This window comes from Oryza sativa, chromosome 9, assembly GCF_034140825.1.
Source record: "Oryza sativa Japonica Group chromosome 9, ASM3414082v1".
Taxonomy (NCBI): Eukaryota; Viridiplantae; Streptophyta; class Magnoliopsida; order Poales; family Poaceae; genus Oryza; species Oryza sativa.
The window spans coordinates 24,745,240-24,761,745 of record NC_089043.1 but is presented as its reverse complement, the minus strand read 5'-3'; the positions used below and the strand labels follow the sequence as shown (position 1 = coordinate 24,761,745).

Below are 16,506 nucleotides of genomic sequence, written 5' to 3'. Positions count from 1 at the left end.
CCTATCCAATCCTTTGAAATTCCTATGGAATGGACAATCCTATAGAGATTTTGGAGGAAATTTAGCAAGAGCTTCAACCTCTTGCTAACTTTCCTTTGAGTCTATCTCTCTCATCCAATTCTTGTGTTTTTCCTGTGGTTCAATCAAACGGTCATTCCTGTGTTTTTCCTGCGTTTTGTTATCCTCTGTTTTACACTTACATTCCTATCAAAATCCTACGTTTTTCCTATTCCTACGTTTTCTCAATCCTGCGATTCAAAGGGGCCTTATAACTGCATTTGGATTCGACCTTGGGGTTCAGTGGATTTGCAGCTTGAGTCCTTTATTATGTTTTCCCAAGCTAACAAAACTGCCCAGATCTATGTAAGCATAAAAATAGGCCGGTGCTTACTTCCTGTTGTCATCATCCTTAAAGTCTATGCGTAGGAGTTGTCAAACGAATGATGTTTTTTTTTTCATGATAGTTTTATAGTGCTGTTATTTTTTTTCATGATATTCTTTTTTTTAATATTATAAGTTGTTTGATGTTTTCCTTAGTCAAATATTTTTATAATAATTGGCCAAATTTATAGAAAAAGTTAGCAACATTCACAATACAAACATCCCTATTGTTATTTGTAAATGAAAAATAATTTGTTAATAAAACTTTTATATACGTGTTTTAAACGATCTAAAACAAAAGGCTAAAAACTAAACTAAGATGAAAAAACCTCAAAATAAACTCCAAATTTAAAGTTAAAAATTTAAAATTTGAATGATAATCATAAGTATAAGAAAAAGATGAAGCCACAAACTAGTTTAATTAAATTTAACATTAAATATATTTTGACTATTTGTTTGTTTTGTATTGAAAATACTAATATGATTTTTTACAAACTTGATCAAACTTAAATAAGATAAGTTTGACTAAGAAAAAAAATAAAATAACTTATAATATGAAACGGAAACGGAAGAAGCAATTTTTTTGGACAGGTAGGGATTGCTTTGAAAATAAAGAATGAACAATCAGGCCGGAGGATGATAAACTAGCCGAATAATTCCAAATCAGAAGGTGCTAATCGACTGATTGTTCGTTCCTTGTCGAAACTCCCAACTTCTCACTGAAATCTGAATCGTCTCTTTCGCTGCGTTGCGTCATCAGCTCTGAAACTCTGAAACCAAAACCCACCCACCCTCGCGGTCGCCGGCGCTCGAATGGCCCCCAACGCCGCCGTCCTGGTGCGGCCCCACATCGCCGGCGTCCACCATCTGCCCACCGGCCGGCGACTGCCCCGTCTGGCTCCTCCCCAGGCGGTCTCGCCGCCGTTTTCACGGCGTAGGTGCTCTGCTTGATCCGATCTGAAATATCCCCTTTTTATAGCTGTGTGGGTTGGCGATTAAGGAGGATTGGAGTTGGAGGTCGTTGGGGGGGGGGGGGGGGGGCTAATAGTCTTAAGAAACTCTTGTTCATATCTTTGATTCACCTTTGGTTGGTGGCATAAAAAATGTAAAGTTTTGAATTTATTTCTTTTCCTTTTATAAATTCGGTATGATGTCTGTCTTTCCATCAAAAGCTTACTGCTTTGGTTAGAAGTTTAATGTTTTGTGCTCAAAAGATAGCACAATCGTAGTGGTTCTCATGTTCTTTATTAATTGAAGCAAGCAGAGAAGGGATCTGTAGTGGCTGCGAGTGGACGTGTCTGGGCGAGTGCGAGTGGTTCGTTTGAGAAAGATCGCATTGGAGATGACGATGTGTTAGCTTCGCCGCAGGTGCCATCCTGATGCTGTTTTTTCAATGCTCTAGTTAGTGAGCTTTTGTATCAGTTTACTACTATTTGCTACTATTTGGGTATTCACTTGGTGCTTGATTAATGGCTTGGAGTAACCTTTTACAGATAGTGGAGGAGAGCAAAGTCGATTTGCTGAAGATTCTGAAGAGTGCCAACACCATTATTCCCCACGTAGTGCTGGGGAGCACAATTCTTGCTCTGGTGTACCCACCTTCTTTTACATGGTTCACAACTAGGTCAGTCTTGCTTGTGTGTTTTAAGTTGAACTTAATTCAGTTCTTGACCTGAATAACAGGTGTTTGTGTGTTACTTTCTCATCAGCTAGTTGCGCTGATATTTCTGGGCTGTACTTTCAGTGAAATGAAGCTCTATTCACTAATCGCTGACTAGTTACATGATGACCAGTTAGGTAGATTCAGATATCGAAGTATATGTGTAGTACTACTGAATTATATCCAGTTGATCTTTGGGTGACAAAAAACACCCTTGAAACATAGTATGCTTAATTGCTGATCATTCATGTATGTTGATAAAGGCCATTGTTGATTTATACGAGAGTGAGTATAACAGAGAAGGGATGTAGCTGTGATTGCTGTATCATGTCATTTCTGCTACTGATACTTTATATATGCACTCGCAATGCTATTCTTATTTGATTGTTAATTTGTTCACATTTGACTTTATTATTACATTCTCACTGTGTCATTGACTGGGCAGATATTATGCACCAGCATTGGGATTCTTGATGTTTGCAGTGGGTGTAAACTCAAGTGTTAAGGATTTCATTGAGGCTATACAAAGACCAGATGCTATAGCTGCTGGCTATGTTGGACAATTTATTATCAAGCCTTTCTTAGGATTCCTTTTTGGCACTCTTGCAGTTACAATTTTCAATCTTCCTACTGCTTTAGGTAGGGGAGTTGAATTTATCCTAGTATTTATTATGCTTACATGAGAAATATTGATGGTTATATAGAGAACTCTGAATTGGTCTTTTTTCAGGTGCTGGTATCATGTTGGTTTCATGTGTGAGTGGAGCACAACTATCAAACTATGCAACGTTTCTGACAGATCCACATATGGCCCCCCTCAGCATTGTTATGACATCATTGTCAACAGCTACTGCCGTTTTTGTCACCCCAACTTTATCCTACTTTCTTATTGGCAAGAAATTACCGGTGGATGTGAAAGGGATGATGTCCAGTATTGTTCAAATAGTGGTTGCTCCAATTGCTGCCGGATTGCTTCTGAATAGGTATTTATTTTGGTCTGAAAGTATATGTCACCCTGTTCTACATCTTACAGTTACTTATACGCATACTATATGTTTTTGATATTTGCAACCTTATTAGTATGCATTCATTTAAGAGTATTTATTAATGTGTTTAACTTCTTGTTTCTTGATGATATGAAGATATCTTCCGCGGCTCTGTTCAGCTATTCAGCCATTTCTCCCTCCACTATCGGTATTTGTGACTGCTTTATGTGTTGGTTCACCATTGGCCATAAATATTAAGGCTGTTTTGTCCCCATTTGGACTAGCCACAGTGCTTCTCCTTTTTGCATTCCATACATCATCTTTTATAGCTGGATATCATCTTGCTGGTACTTGGTTTCGCGAGTCAGCAGATGTAAAGGCACTACAAAGAACAGTATCTTTTGAGACAGGTAATATACAGTTTCTTGTTGGATTAGGATATGCTATTTGCAATTTCTTCTGTTGTCTCACTATCACATATATGTCATACAGGAATGCAAAGTAGCCTTCTTGCTCTTGCTTTAGCAAACAGGTTCTTCCCAGACCCACTAGTGGGAGTGCCCCCGGCTATATCAGTATGTCTACTTTTCCTCACCTGTTGCTTATTTGCTTTTATCTCAGGAGTCAACCATTAATTCTTAGTCTTGTACTGGTTTATCTTGTCTGATGCGACCTACGTGATTTCCATCTAGGGAACAGATATGAGTTTTATGCGACCTACGTGATTTCCATCTAGGGAACAGATATGAGTTTTTATATATAGTTGTCCCAAAATCTCAGAACTGTTTCATGCAAAAGATGTGTTTCGCAAATGTGTTTTGACACAATTAATATTTCAGATTTCAGTTCTTATGTATCTAGAAATCGATTTGAGCACAACTTCAAATCCTGTATCTTACACCTGAAAAATTGCTAAACTGATTTCTACTTTTCTCTGCAGGTTGTGCTGATGTCCCTAATGGGGTTTGCTCTTGTTATGGTGTGGTCCAAGAGAACAAAAGAATAGCTCATATTGAACTATTAAAGTCAGTCAGCTACAGAGCAGTGTTCAGTATTAACAGTGATGTACGCTCTTCTAAAATCACCATGAAGAACAGCCAATCACAAAATTGGAGGTGAGGACGGCAGATGTTTGATGGCTAAGATACAAACTCTTCCAGTGCCAATAAACCATGTACACCATTGCTCTGAATCCTTCTCGCTTTCTTTCGCCGTGGTACTCTTTTCTTGTTCCTGTTCTGAACTTAACCAAGACCTCAAGTTGTCCAAGTGCAGCTAGGATTATAAAGTTGTCCAAGTGCAGCTAGGATTATAAGCATTTATGTGAAAGGATCTCTGTAACATTTATTCAGTATAAGGAGAAAAAGTGGAGGAAGAAGTAGGAAACAACAGGTCTTTGAATTTCCTTAATTTTCTATCCCAGTTTCAACCTACTCCCTCCGTCCCAAAATGTAAGTATTTTTAGTTACGAATCTAGACAACTGTTTGTTTATCTAGATTCGTAGCCAAAAGTGGTTATATTTTGGGACGGAGGTAGTAGTTTCTTCTTAATCACACCATTTCAAATTACTTATCGGCTTAGCTTTATCCTAAATCAAACATTACTAACTTTGACTATCATTTCTTAAAAAAAAACTTTAACTATCAATTTCTAAGAATTTATACAATTTTACACTATAAAGTTTATGTTCTTAGATTTACCATGAGATGTTTTCAGAATGTAAATAGTACATATGTTGTTAAATTATTTAAAAAACTAAAAATTAATGATCAGAGTTAGAAATGTTTGCCTTGGACAAAGTTAAGGATGTGTTTGAGAGAAAGGGAAGAAAGGATTGAGATGATATGCAAAATAAGGTGAGCTATTAATGTATGATTAATTAACAATTAATTATTTTAAACTTAAAAAAATGAGCTAGTATGATTTTTTAAAATAACTTTCTTACATATATTTTTTAAATAAAACACATTTGGAAAAAGTGCGCACGGAAAACAAGATTTTTTTTTTCAAATTTATCCTTTCAACGCAGCCTCAAGCGATTTTGAAATGGAAGGAGTAATTAAATTTATCTTGTTTTAAAAAAAATCAAGTACACCTACGGTATGGTCGTATGGATACAGATGTACACGTGTACGGTGTACAGCTGCTCCGTACAAAATCCTCGAGTCTCACTTATTTGTGTTGTGTGTGATGTTGTGTGAGAACGCCAAGCTCCCCATCCCACCAATGGCGCATCTCCGCCTCATCGCCGCGGTCGCCTGCGCCACCGCCGCCGCCGCGGCCCCGACGAGTAGCCGCGGCCTCCCCGCCAGTGCTCGCCGCGCTGGCCGCCGCCCAGCCGGCGAACGCGCTCTCGCTGCCCACCTGGGCCGTCCACGTCTCCAGCGTCGCCGAGTGGTACTGCTACTACCCTACCTAACTACCTCTTGCTTCCGTGGCTGCAAAAGATGAGGGGAGTAGTATCAGAGTATGATGCACAGATACGGCTCTCGACAGCCGTTCCCGTATGGGATACGTATCGGATACGGCGATATGCGGGATACGTCATCGATACGGTATCGACGAAGTATCGATTATTTAAGAGCGAAAATAAATCAAAATAATTACCGATACTCCATGGATACGGATTAGATACTTTGGTTTGATACGTATCGAGGAGACAAGGACCTCCTCAGTCCTGGCTCCTCACCAGTTACGAATACACCATGGAGTGGGTAGTAGCAGGCTAGCAGCAACCACGGATGGGGGGAGCATCCATCCGTCAGCCATGGCCGTCTCCATCAGATCGAGACGACGACGGCTTCATGCTTCATCGTCGCCCGGCCGTCTGACTAGGGCTCGGGGGAGGGGAGAGGAGAAGCCACAGAGGCGCTGGCCTAGGAGGAAACGCCGGGAGGAGGAGCTAGTTGATGAGGACTGGGAGAGAAGCAGCCGGCCGGGACTACAGCATTTGCTTGTGACCTTGTGTCTTTCTGATTAGAAAGGTAGCGATTTAATTGAGTTGGCCAGGTGGGTCCCACGATTGAGCTTATCAACCAGCAAAGGTATTAAAAATGCTAAGCATGCAATGAACAGTGTAAGGATTATTTCACCCTTGTTAAAGTGTTTCTATATTTTTCATTTTATGAAATATATATACACTCGCCGTATCGGCGCATTGATGTTTTTGAAAATTCCCGTATCAAAGTATCGACGTATCCGTATCACCGTACCAGTATCGCGTATCTGTGCATCATACTACTACTATCAGTATCGCCTGTTCTGTCTGGATTTTGCAGGGTGACGGCCATGACGCTGGTTTGGAGCTACGGGTAGAGGACGGGGCTCAAGGGTTGGAAAGACCTCTCTTGAGGAATGGTGAGTGTAATAAATTTGGATTAAATGATGATGCATTTGCTGATAAAATTTGTGTTGGCTAATGTTAATTTTTGTACAACCTAGTAGCTTCATGTACTCCTGTGTATTAGTAGTAAGATTCAGAGAGTGGGAGGAGAATGTCTCATATTTATTTATGTTATGTTTTCATCACAAGAAATCTTGTGTTGTTTTCAGTGAATCTAATCTGTAAGTACCCCCTCTTTACTTATGTGTGGCTTCTATTATCTATACTACTACTACTACTATATAGTAAGGTCTTTGCTGATGGTAGTTGCAGTTGTTCACAAGTTTTCGACTGATTTTTTCAACAGCTTACTTTATGATTGTTGACTACTCAGATTTGCATTTTTTTTCTTTGTATAATAGGTTCCACTTCTTGGTGGAGCGATGTGCGCTTGCACGTGGCATTTCTTCTATAATTCGGAGTCTCTTGAGGTAAAATATATCCCTACAGTTGAAACACTAATGCTTCCTATTTTTTTTCCGTTCATCAACATTATCATCATTTCCTTCCCAGTGTTTTGCAACTGTTCACACTTGTCAAATATCACTTCATTACTTGGCCTATCCTGACATTTCAATTGGTCTAGTGTCTATTTGCCTTTAAATCAATGCACATGAAACACAGATGATTAGACAGTGGAACTGTTCTCCACAGTTCTTTTTGTGCAAGTCTATGCATGCGATTTTTTTTAGTATTATCGAGATACTCTCTTATTGTAAAAACATACAATAGTATAATTCAACTAGTGTTTTCGATATTTTTTTTCTACTCAAGTTAATTCTCTTCGTGGTTCTTTTTTTTTTTTGAAAACTATCTGCAGGTGCTTGTAGCGCTCCAAGGTGTTCTAACAGTGATTGGTAACATTACAATGTGCATAGCTGCATTTCGCATCTTCAAAGCATCCCAGGAAAGCTCAAAAAGTTCATAGAGGGACCTGTAGCATGCATACACTAATGTACTAGTAACTTATTGTGGTAAAATATACCATACTTCTGAAAACGGATTACTTAGAGTTGCAACATCTATCTATTAGGTGGAAGCTTCTTGAGAATGGCAGGTACACCTGACATGAAATGGCAAACGGTAGATGCTATGAAGGCAGAAGATAAAAGCTGCTGACGGCTTGCAGCTACTTCAGAAAGATGATTTTTTATCAGACCGAAAGAGCCATTTTTTTTGTATGTATCAATTCTACAAATGCCAGCTAAAACCACCCTGAAATTTGTGTATTGACTCAGATTTTTTTCTAGACAATGAGTGTATTTACTCAGATAAGAAGAAAATTTACCTCACCTGCTATAGCCTATGCCTCATCTCATCTTCAACTGTTTTGAACAATTGTTGTGCAAGCTTCTTCTGCTCATGATCATTTAACCAAACCTGCTCCAAAAGGTGCCAAAGCACCTGTCCTTCACCTCGAGATGCTCTTGGCATGTGGCTTCATAATGCTAACCCTGAACCAATATCACACACTCACTGCTATTGCTGGATGAGGTATGTGTGTTCGTGTGTGTGTTCATGAATCATGATAACCTCTAGCTACTATCGTATGTGATTCACATGCTCATTGGCAACACTTGCAGTGGTGATGGTGAGCCAGGTTCATGAATCATGGACTGGCCAGCCGGTGTCAATGACCAAATTTGCAGCAGCAATGACCAATGGTGCATTGCCAATGTGCAGGAAGGTTCAAGCATCGGAATGAAACCTCCACTCTGCCTAGATATGGATCGCATGAGTGGACTCAGGGAGCGAGACGTGTCGCGCATCGGGACCCTCCTGGACAGCATCGGACGGTGCAGCTCGCTAGCTCCAAGGTAAGCACAACACAAGTGTAGCTGATCATCTTGAGGTGCAGATAATTTGTGCCATTTTGTGTGTCTAGCTGCTTGCTGCTGTGTGTGTGTGTGAGCAATGAGTGCAACTTTTGGCCAAAGCTGGGAGGCAGTGGCCCAAAGTGTCTTCTTTGCTCCTAGTTTTTCTCTCAAAAGATTCTCTCCTTTCCATGATGGTTTTTGTGATGGCGATGAATGGATACTTGGTGTCCCTGCTCTCTCATGGAAGAATGGCTTTCAGAGAATGGCCTCTCTCATGGAATCTTGGCCTCTCAAGTTGGCAGAAACAGCGGTGAGTGATCACTCTCAGGCTTCCTCTTCACAGAGAATGGAATTCCTATTAGGCTGATAGGCACACCTGTTGTGCTGAAACAGTGCAGAAATCCAGCAACAATGCTGAAGAAAGATGGCATATATTGTCTCTATTATGGCATATTTTCTCTCTCTAGAGAGAGGAGAAGAAAAGGTGTCGAGGTATCATTTTAGTGAAGAAACATTGAAGCAAAAAGAATGAAATGCTTGAAAGCATTTTGACTTGTGTACCATGCATCGAGTACCAAGAAAACTCTAAAGCTTCATCATGGGTGCAGACACTCTGCCCAGGAATCAATAATACTATAATAGTAGCAGTTCAGCCATTTTCCCTTCAGCTAGGAGCTCTAGGATGTGATTCTTTTTCATCAACTTTTGATTAAAAATATATTACCACAACAAAAATATCATGGAAATTCAACTGTTCTTTGGAAGTCTGAAACGATTCTCTTCTTTTGTTGTCTTCTGCTATCCAATCTCTTGTCAAACAAAGGTCCAACTTCTCAAGAAATGAATTTCATTAATATCCAAAACTCAAGAATTCATACTTAAATTCTTCACCCTTCCTTTTGGTGAAATATGGTAGTAAATGATTAATTCTTGGAAGATCCATTGGGCATCCATAGTCCATGCACCATGATGGAGAGGTTGCCTCCTTCACATGCTGTCATGTCAATGTGTGCATGCACCACCAAACAAAAACCTAAAAGCCATCTATCACCATGGCTGAAGCCATGTTATATATATCGTGTTATCTGCAATTGCTGGGATCATTCCAAACTCCTTGAGCTCCACAGATGACTGGAATCTAGGAACAAACACTGTATCTATATCCAGCAGCTAGCATGTGTTCTGGCTCCTGGAACAGCAAGAATAAGATCTATCTGTCTTTGGTTGTATTCAGGCAGGACAATCAACAGCAGCAGCAGAGAAAGCAGCCGGCTCATGCCCCCATGGCTCTCAGGAGGAAGAGGTAATAGCATCTATCCCAACTTTGTTTAATTTGGTGAGATTTTTGTAGTCTGAGGACTGATGGATTCATGAACTTGTTTATGCATCTGCACCTGTGCTTACTTATATGCGTGTTGCAGTGTTTCCTTTTTATTTCTTTGCTGAAGCCTTATCGTAAGAAGTTCGGGTCTAAGTACTCTTGTATACTTCATGACAGTCTACATCTGTTTTGGATGTAGAGGCCGGATTCTAACTCTTTTTGTTTTAAAAAAAAATGCATGTTGCCATCGCATATGCTTCTCTTAAATTCTTTTTAAAGATAATGGAAGATACTTTCAACCTATGTATCGCAATACATTATTATAGACTCAACGGAAATGGAAAAAAAATCTTAATAGCAAACAAACTATAGTCGAAGCATGTGTGGGTGTGCGTGTCTAACTTACTTTTTTTTAGAGGAGGGTATTTTTTTACCCGGCCTCTACACCCAACAGGATGTATGCAACCTTTTTATATTGGAAGCTTAGCCCCTCAAATAACCAATCCGAAATTCGCTCCTATGGAGATTTGAACTTAGACTTTAGGGTGCTACTCAGATCACTGCAACCACTAGGCTACATGCCCTTTCGCAAGTGCGCGTCTAACTTATACTAAAAAAAATGTATCAACTAGAACACAATCTATTGCTAAACCTCCATCCCTTGGTTGAACATAAATACACAGGCTAAGGCTGAGGAGGAGGAGAGAGACCATGAGGAGATCTGATGGAATGGAGATGGAGATGGTGAACCTGAAGCTCTACCTGGAGAACAGGTGCATCCTGGAGGAGAACGAGAGGCTGAGGGAGAAGGCCAGCGCGCTCCACCGGGAGAACCTCGCGCTGCGCGCCGACCTGCGCAACACATCGTCGCCGGCGACGACGGCGGCCGCCGCCTCCAGCTGCTGAACTGAGCACTCGCCGCCTCCTTGCTAGCTACTACAGCTTGTGCGGTGTTTTTGTGCTGGTTTGCCTATAAAACCGTAGCTTTCTTGGTCTCTTGGTGATCATGGTTGGCTGGCTGGTTCTAGCTATATATTAGCTACCGGTGCTATCAGCTTTGGTTTCTTCGTGTCAGGCCAGTTATGATCAGCCAGACAGCCACTAGGTTTTTGGAGCTCTTCTGTGTGTTCTTGTGGCATAATGCTTGTACATTGGAAGTTTGTGAGAGTTAACTAGATTTTGTTTGGCTAACATCCACTCCTCCGTTCCAAAATCTAAGCATTTCTGTTCCGACGCATAGTCCGACTAGATGCATAGCCAGAAAAGCTTATACTTTAGAAGGGAGGAGTAACTCTTTTGGAGGAAGAGAGAAACGAATCAAGGGATGAGAACAAATTCCTCCCGTACGGAAAACGAAGCAGTCCATCCATTAGCACGTGATTAATTAAGTATTAGCTATTTTTTTAAAAAATGGATTAATTTGATTTTCTTAAGCAACTTTCGTATATAAATTTTTTTTAAAAAATCACACCATTTAGTAGTTTAAAAAGCGTGTGTGCGAAAAACGAGAGAAAGAGACTGAGAACATGGAATTGCAAACACAGCCCGAAGCAATTTTGATCAACAGAAAAGTACAATCATCTTGTGGCTACAGGCGTACCAGCTGACAGTAGAAAACAGGGAAAATGCAAAACCAAAGTCTACCTTGTACCTGCAGCATATACCAGACTTTCGAACTAAAGCAAAAAAAAAAATGTACTAGCACAGAAGTTGAAGCCTAGCCACAGCTTTGGTCAAAACTAGAAATTAAACACACTAATAAAATCCCCAAAATGAACTGATGATTCTAATTAAAACATCGGTACAGATGCAGGCAAATTTGATATTACAGAAGCCCACATGGGTGTCAGTTCACCCAAACTTTTAGCAAAATAACTGTAGCACAACACTCAGTAATAGATGAATTATCTATTGGTTCGGCTGTCTAAGCGAATTCATGTTTGAATCTGCAGTATAGTTTGACATTCCCCTTTCAAAAGTTTCCTCTCATCAGAAATCACCCTAAAGCTTCAAACTTTGTTATGGCTGATATCCCTGGATTTGTGATGGTCCAGCCTGTGTTTCTGGCTCCAGCAGTTCGATCAACCGAGCGACCGTTTCTTCGTGTGTACCATTTGGCATGACGAACTCACCATCAACAACAACTTGAAGTGACTCATAACCTATTGATTTGAATATAGCTGGATACAAAATAAACAGGCAAACCAATGTTAAACTAGTGACTGATTTTTTTTTCTAATAAAATAGTTCTACAAGGTAAACTAGTGACAGAACAAGCCAAAGAAAAAGTTCCAGCAATGCAAGTTTGGTCCTTGTGAATGAAATATAAAACATTTTTAGACAATGGCTTCATCGAACTTAATCAATTACACCAAGGAGATACAATTGCACTGAAAACATTCTCAATCTCTATATAACTAAGATGCACACATAACCAAGCACACATACCCCAAAACTAAAGAGAGGTAATTATATGCTCCCTCCGTCCCAAATTATAGGGCGTCCCCTTTTAAGGAAAATCAAACTTGGTAGCTTTTGACTAATAATCATAGTAATTATATCTATATTAAGTATTATGCATGTTATATCACTAGATTCATATTTTGAAGTACTTTTATGTGATGCTAATTTCATATTTGTTGAGAACATAGAACATAATAAAATAATGGTCAAAGTATGTTGTTGAATACCGTGTAAAAAAATATAGGCCTTATAATTTGGGACAAAGGGAGTATTAAAGGAAAAATTATGAGCAAATTAATCCTAAGACTAAGACTAGACCGCTATCCAAACTAAGCATGACTCAAGCCATATATGGTGCACATAAGTGAGACAACTATCTGGGAATGCAATCATTGAAAACTAAAAGGAGACAAGCACATTTTGACAACAAGCTGCAAATCAATGGGAGATTCTTTCACCGAGTTAATGAATAGAGAGTTAAAATAAGGGCCTGTTTAGTCCCAAACAAAAAAATTTTCACCATGTCACATCGAATGTTTGGATACATGCATAGAGTATTAAATATAAAAAAACTAATTACACAGATTGCATGTAAATTGCGAGACGAATCTTTTAAGCCTAATTGCACCATGATTTGACAATGTGGTGCTACAGTAAACATTTACTAATGACAGATTAATTAGGCTTAATAAATTCGTCTCGCAGTTTGTAGGTGGAATATGTAATTTGTTTTGTTATTAGACTACATTTAATAATTCAAATGTGTGTCCGTATATCCGATGTGACACGCAAAAACTTTTCACCCCTGAACTAAACAGGGCCTAAATAGACAGACCAACAAAGCAGGAACAATGTGAAAATACAAAGCAAGAGTATGCATCTAGTGTTTGAACCCAGTAGCTACAAAAGAAGTATACCATCAAGGCATCAAGTATGATCACCATGTTTTGTGATATAAAAGAGTGCAGTAACCTAGCTATTCACGCAAGCTACATACTTCCTTAAAAATGATGCAAGCATACATATGCCTATTTGGCAATCTTGCATTGGGCATTTGGTATCCAACATATATGACATCTGCATCATGTTTCCATTGCAAGCTACCATATATTTCAATCACCATTTGAGGAAAATGAACAAATAAATGTTATTAAACAAGGGAAGGGAGCTTACCTTCTTTCATCTGGCGTTCCCTACCCGTTTCTTGTATCTTGATTTTCAGCTCATTGTTTTGAGCTAAAAGCTCATTAAATGTCCTCTGCAAAACAATACTACATCAGTAATTTAAAATGATCAAAACTCCAAATCAGAATGACCACAATCTTAAAAAAACAAACCTGAGCCGTCGCCAATTTTTCAGACAACTTCTCAATCTCTATCTTCAACACCAGCACCTTACTTTCAAGCTCAAGCTTATAGTTCAACCTGCGCTCCTTGGACCTCGCAGCAGATCTCCTATTGCATAGAACCCTGAAAAATTTATTCAGCAATATGTGCAATTTCAGTAACTAATTATAGAACACACAACAGACACCATCAGGTCCCATCGTTTGGCTTATTTCCTAATAAGCCAAAACGGCTTATTATGAAATAAAAATGAATTTGTAGGTGAAACTTTTATAAATGTGTTCTTGGTGATTTAAAAGCCAATGTTGTAAAAGAATCTACGTTGAAAATATCTCAAAATCAATCTTAAAATTAAGTTTGAAAATTTAAAATTTAGCTTTTTCTTTGGCTGATTAGGCCATCCGATGGGAGCCTCAATCCCTCCACATGAACTCTTTTAGATTCGAAAGAAGTTCTCACCTCTTGACCTTCTTCGGATCACTCAACACGAGCTGCGAGAGGTACTCACTCGCCATGATCGTCTTCTTGTCAGCCTCACTGAACTCCCCATCGCCGAGGTTGGCAGCAGCAGCAGCAGTGTCACCAACAACGGGTCCATTTCCACCGTGCGACGACGAGCTGCCGGCTCCGGGATCGAGGTTCCTCGTCATGCGGCTGCTGCCCACTGACGAGTTGCGGCGACGGTGGGGCATGCTGCTGCTGCCACACATGCTGTCGTTAGCTTCGTTCTCGGTGGTCTCGATACGGCGATGTTCTTGTAGGATGCGATCTTGGCTGCCTAGCTGGTGAATCTGATCTTGGTTGGCATTGCTGGAGGAGCCGAGCAGCATGTTTGAGCCCTGGTAAAAAGTCTATAATGATTCATCAACAAATGCAGCTTTCAAACTTGAATATAACTGCAAGTTAATAGCTATAGGAGTAGAAATAATGGCACTAGAGAAAATTTTGTTCTTGTAAAGTAAAGAACCATAAACAAGCTCACGAATACCATCAATGATATCATATCTACTGGAGGGGAAGCAGTGATAGCGATAATAAATAAAAAAAGTTACGGGAAAAAAGATAGGTATCATTAAAATACTGTACCATGTTCGAGTCGACGAGGTTGTCGGCGATGATGACACTTTTGCCCCTTGATTGATGCTCCTCGGTCACGGGCTCCAGCTTAACCGGTGCTAAAGGTAGCATTTGCAGGTTTGGCTGTGGAAACCCTACATTGAGGTCACTTTGCAACCGCCTATACCCTTCCCAAAGCGGTGGCTGGCCGGGCAGCCCTTCATTGAATCCTATCAAAGATGAGGTGAGTGGTATTACCGTTGACCCAGCCAAATGGGCGTTTGTGGGTAGAGCGATGGAGTCCATGGAAAAGAAAGGGAAATCGGAGAACGGGTAAATGTGATGGGACCCGTCGCCGACTCCTCCTACCGTGGGAGTCAGTGTCGGGGGCATGTGATAGTGGAAGAAGCCCGGGCCCCTTGAAGAGCAGAAACAAATAGGCATAGGATGGAACGGGGGCAAGAGGACCGAGGAAGGGAGAGAGCGGCGGTGGGAGGCTAGATCTACAAGGGCGGAGATGCATGGCGACACCATGGGAGGCTGGTGCTCGCCGCTGCTTCCGCCTAACAACGAGAGGCGGCGTGTAGGATCATCCTCCATGTTAGGGGTGCAAGGACTAGGAGAGGAGGAGGAGGAGGCGGCGGCTAGGGTTCGAAGAAGGCCTATAACTAGCGCAAGGAGGCGGATGTCAGCAGTGACGAGTTACTGCCCGTTAGGTGGGAATGCGAGCAAAGGAGAATTTGGGTATGAATGTGAGTAAAGAAGAATTTGGGTGGGAATGCGAGAAAAGGAGGCTTTGGGTGAGAAAGTGAGAATGCGGGCAAAGGAGGCATTGAGCCAAAAGAGGAAGCATTTGTTTGTGTGGTATGTTGATCCTTTTTAGTTGCTATCATTGGCATATGAGCCACATTCTCCTCTTGACTCACAACAAAGATGTCAATGGGCCACAGTTTCCCCTCAGGGAGTTCTTTCATTAGGGGATGAGGATGGTTGCAACTTGTTCCCTGGGGGCAACCAAATGGGGGAAACAATTCTCCATTGGTTTTGGCTGTCCCAATCCCCTCGGAGACTCGATTAGTTGGCATAGGGGGTCCAAGTTCAATGCAAATTATGTACGCACGAAGGTCCAACTGGCCCATGATTAGTGGATGAATGACAATAATGTTGTATTCTTGTCATCTAAATTGGTGGATATATGCTAATATAATGATATAAAAGGTGTGGATGATATGTCTTGCATCACATATATTTTTTAGATAATTGATTAAATAAAATCTAGCCTCTACATCCGAAGGATGTACACAACCATAACATTACATAATCAAGCACTTAGGCTTACAAACAAGTTCAAAGCAAATGCCATCATAGGAGGCAAATTAAATGGATGACAAAGACATCCAGAACAAGTCTCTCAACAAAAGTTTTTAACTAGACTAAAAATTCAATCTTCCTCTCCAATTCCACCTAGATTTTGAGAAGAATTCCATAACTGTAACTTCCAATTTTTGGCACCCAATCTTCATAGCTTCCTCATCACCCTCTTTAAGAAGCAAAGACCACTGGCAAACCCAATGCATACTCCTGAAAAAAACCTGCAAGATTAGAGTGGCCATTAAAGACTACATTATTCCTAGCAAGCCAAAGTGCTCAACACATAGCCGCAACTCCCACGAAAAGTTGATCCCTAAGCGGCCCTAAGCTTAGGTACTAAGTCCCTTGACCAACTACCTAGAAGATTAGCAATAGAAGTAGGCACTTGTATTCCCAGAACCATGAAAAGAACATTCCAAACCGATTGTGTAGCATGACAATCAAAAAAGAGATGTTGAATTGATTCTTTAGAGCTATAGAAGCAACACTTAGTACTTCCTTTCCATCTCCTTTTGACCAAATTGTTCTTTGTTAAGAGTACTCCTTCTTTGATATACCAAAGAAAAATCTTAATCCTAAGTGGAATTCTGAGCTTCTAGATTATCGATTTCCTTGGTACCATATTTCGGTACATAAGAGCCTTTGTACATAGAACTCACCGAGAAAGACTCCCTTTCCATTGGCTTCCCATCTAAAAATATTAGACTATTAGATAAGTTAA

General features: G+C 40.4%; 3 protein-coding genes and 1 long non-coding RNA gene across 10 annotated transcripts; 2 read left to right on the top strand and 2 right to left on the bottom strand.

The window, feature by feature from the left end:
* The first annotated feature begins 1,109 nt into the window (after positions 1 to 1,109).
* On the top strand, positions 1,110 to 4,437 carry LOC4347609 (probable sodium/metabolite cotransporter BASS5, chloroplastic). Of its 2 annotated transcripts, none has more exons than XM_066303891.1 (8): positions 1,110 to 1,319; positions 1,646 to 1,749; positions 1,875 to 2,005; positions 2,487 to 2,680; positions 2,772 to 3,024; positions 3,184 to 3,437; positions 3,520 to 3,602; positions 3,968 to 4,437. In XM_066303891.1, the coding sequence occupies exons 4-8, from the start codon at positions 2,515 to 2,517 to the stop codon at positions 4,031 to 4,033; spliced, it is 822 nt and encodes a 273-aa protein (XP_066159988.1). In that variant the 5' UTR covers positions 1,110 to 1,319; positions 1,646 to 1,749; positions 1,875 to 2,005; positions 2,487 to 2,514; the 3' UTR covers positions 4,034 to 4,437. The 2 variants fall into 2 exon arrangements, with proteins under 2 accessions (XP_066159988.1, NP_001409779.1); NM_001422850.1 differs by having other exon boundaries at positions 1,115 to 1,315; positions 3,968 to 4,434.
* Positions 4,155 to 5,786, bottom strand: LOC136351767 (uncharacterized). The gene is made up of 2 exons (XR_010734906.1): positions 5,636 to 5,786; positions 4,155 to 5,466 (listed from the first exon to the last, which is right to left on the bottom strand). It is a non-coding gene; the product is annotated as an uncharacterized lncRNA (long non-coding RNA).
* On the top strand, positions 5,030 to 10,739 carry LOC4347608 (homeobox-leucine zipper protein HOX10-like). Of its 5 annotated transcripts, none has more exons than XM_066304067.1 (7): positions 5,030 to 5,425; positions 6,307 to 6,385; positions 6,773 to 6,841; positions 7,231 to 8,227; positions 8,475 to 8,537; positions 9,462 to 9,530; positions 10,232 to 10,739. In XM_066304067.1, exons 4-7 carry the CDS (start codon positions 8,022 to 8,024, stop codon positions 10,452 to 10,454), a joined length of 561 nt encoding a protein of 186 aa, XP_066160164.1. In that variant the 5' UTR covers positions 5,030 to 5,425; positions 6,307 to 6,385; positions 6,773 to 6,841; positions 7,231 to 8,021; the 3' UTR covers positions 10,455 to 10,739. The 5 variants fall into 5 exon arrangements, with proteins under 5 accessions (XP_066160164.1, XP_015612299.1, XP_015612296.1 ...); XM_015756813.3 differs by lacking the exon at positions 5,030 to 5,425 and having other exon boundaries at positions 6,158 to 6,385; positions 7,231 to 7,904; positions 8,094 to 8,227; XM_015756810.3 differs by lacking the exon at positions 5,030 to 5,425 and having other exon boundaries at positions 6,158 to 6,385; positions 7,231 to 7,904; positions 7,994 to 8,227.
* A 565-nt stretch (positions 10,740 to 11,304) lies between these two features.
* LOC9270412 (uncharacterized) lies at positions 11,305 to 15,188 on the bottom strand. 2 transcript variants are annotated; one of them, XM_015755856.3, is made up of 5 exons: positions 14,445 to 15,188; positions 13,818 to 14,197; positions 13,349 to 13,481; positions 13,185 to 13,269; positions 11,305 to 11,728 (listed from the first exon to the last, which is right to left on the bottom strand). In XM_015755856.3, the coding sequence occupies exons 1-5, from the start codon at positions 15,012 to 15,014 to the stop codon at positions 11,568 to 11,570; spliced, it is 1,329 nt and encodes a 442-aa protein (XP_015611342.1). In that variant the 5' UTR covers positions 15,015 to 15,188; the 3' UTR covers positions 11,305 to 11,567. The 2 variants fall into 2 exon arrangements, with proteins under 2 accessions (XP_015611342.1, XP_015611341.1); XM_015755855.3 differs by having other exon boundaries at positions 13,818 to 14,209; positions 14,445 to 15,186.
* Positions 15,189 to 16,506: the final 1,318 nt, after the last annotated feature.

What these genes read in the sequence shown, in the direction of transcription:
- LOC4347609 (NM_001422850.1), top strand. Translation starts at nt 1,195, where the DNA reads ATGGCCCCCAACGCCGCCGTCCTGGTGCGGCCCCACATCGCCGGCGTC. An exon ending in TTTACATGGTTCACAACTAG is followed by an intron (nt 2,006 to 2,486) that starts GTCAGTCTTGCT and finishes TTGACTGGGCAG; the next exon opens with ATATTATGCACCAGCATTGG. An exon ending in AACAGTATCTTTTGAGACAG is followed by an intron (nt 3,438 to 3,519) that starts GTAATATACAGT and finishes TATGTCATACAG; the next exon opens with GAATGCAAAGTAGCCTTCTT.
- LOC4347608 (XM_066304067.1), top strand. Translation starts at nt 8,022, where the DNA reads ATGGACTGGCCAGCCGGTGTCAATGACCAAATTTGCAGCAGCAATGAC. An exon ending in TGCAGCTCGCTAGCTCCAAG is followed by an intron (nt 8,228 to 8,474) that starts GTAAGCACAACA and finishes CTCTCATGGAAG; the next exon opens with AATGGCTTTCAGAGAATGGC. An exon ending in ATGGCTCTCAGGAGGAAGAG is followed by an intron (nt 9,531 to 10,231) that starts GTAATAGCATCT and finishes ATAAATACACAG; the next exon opens with GCTAAGGCTGAGGAGGAGGA.
- LOC9270412 (XM_015755855.3), bottom strand. Translation starts at nt 15,014, where the DNA reads ATGGAGGATGATCCTACACGCCGCCTCTCGTTGTTAGGCGGAAGCAGC. An exon ending in ACCTCGTCGACTCGAACATG is followed by an intron (nt 14,210 to 14,444) that starts GTACAGTATTTT and finishes GAATCATTATAG; the next exon opens with ACTTTTTACCAGGGCTCAAA. An exon ending in GATCCGAAGAAGGTCAAGAG is followed by an intron (nt 13,482 to 13,817) that starts GTGAGAACTTCT and finishes TAAATTTTTCAG; the next exon opens with GGTTCTATGCAATAGGAGAT.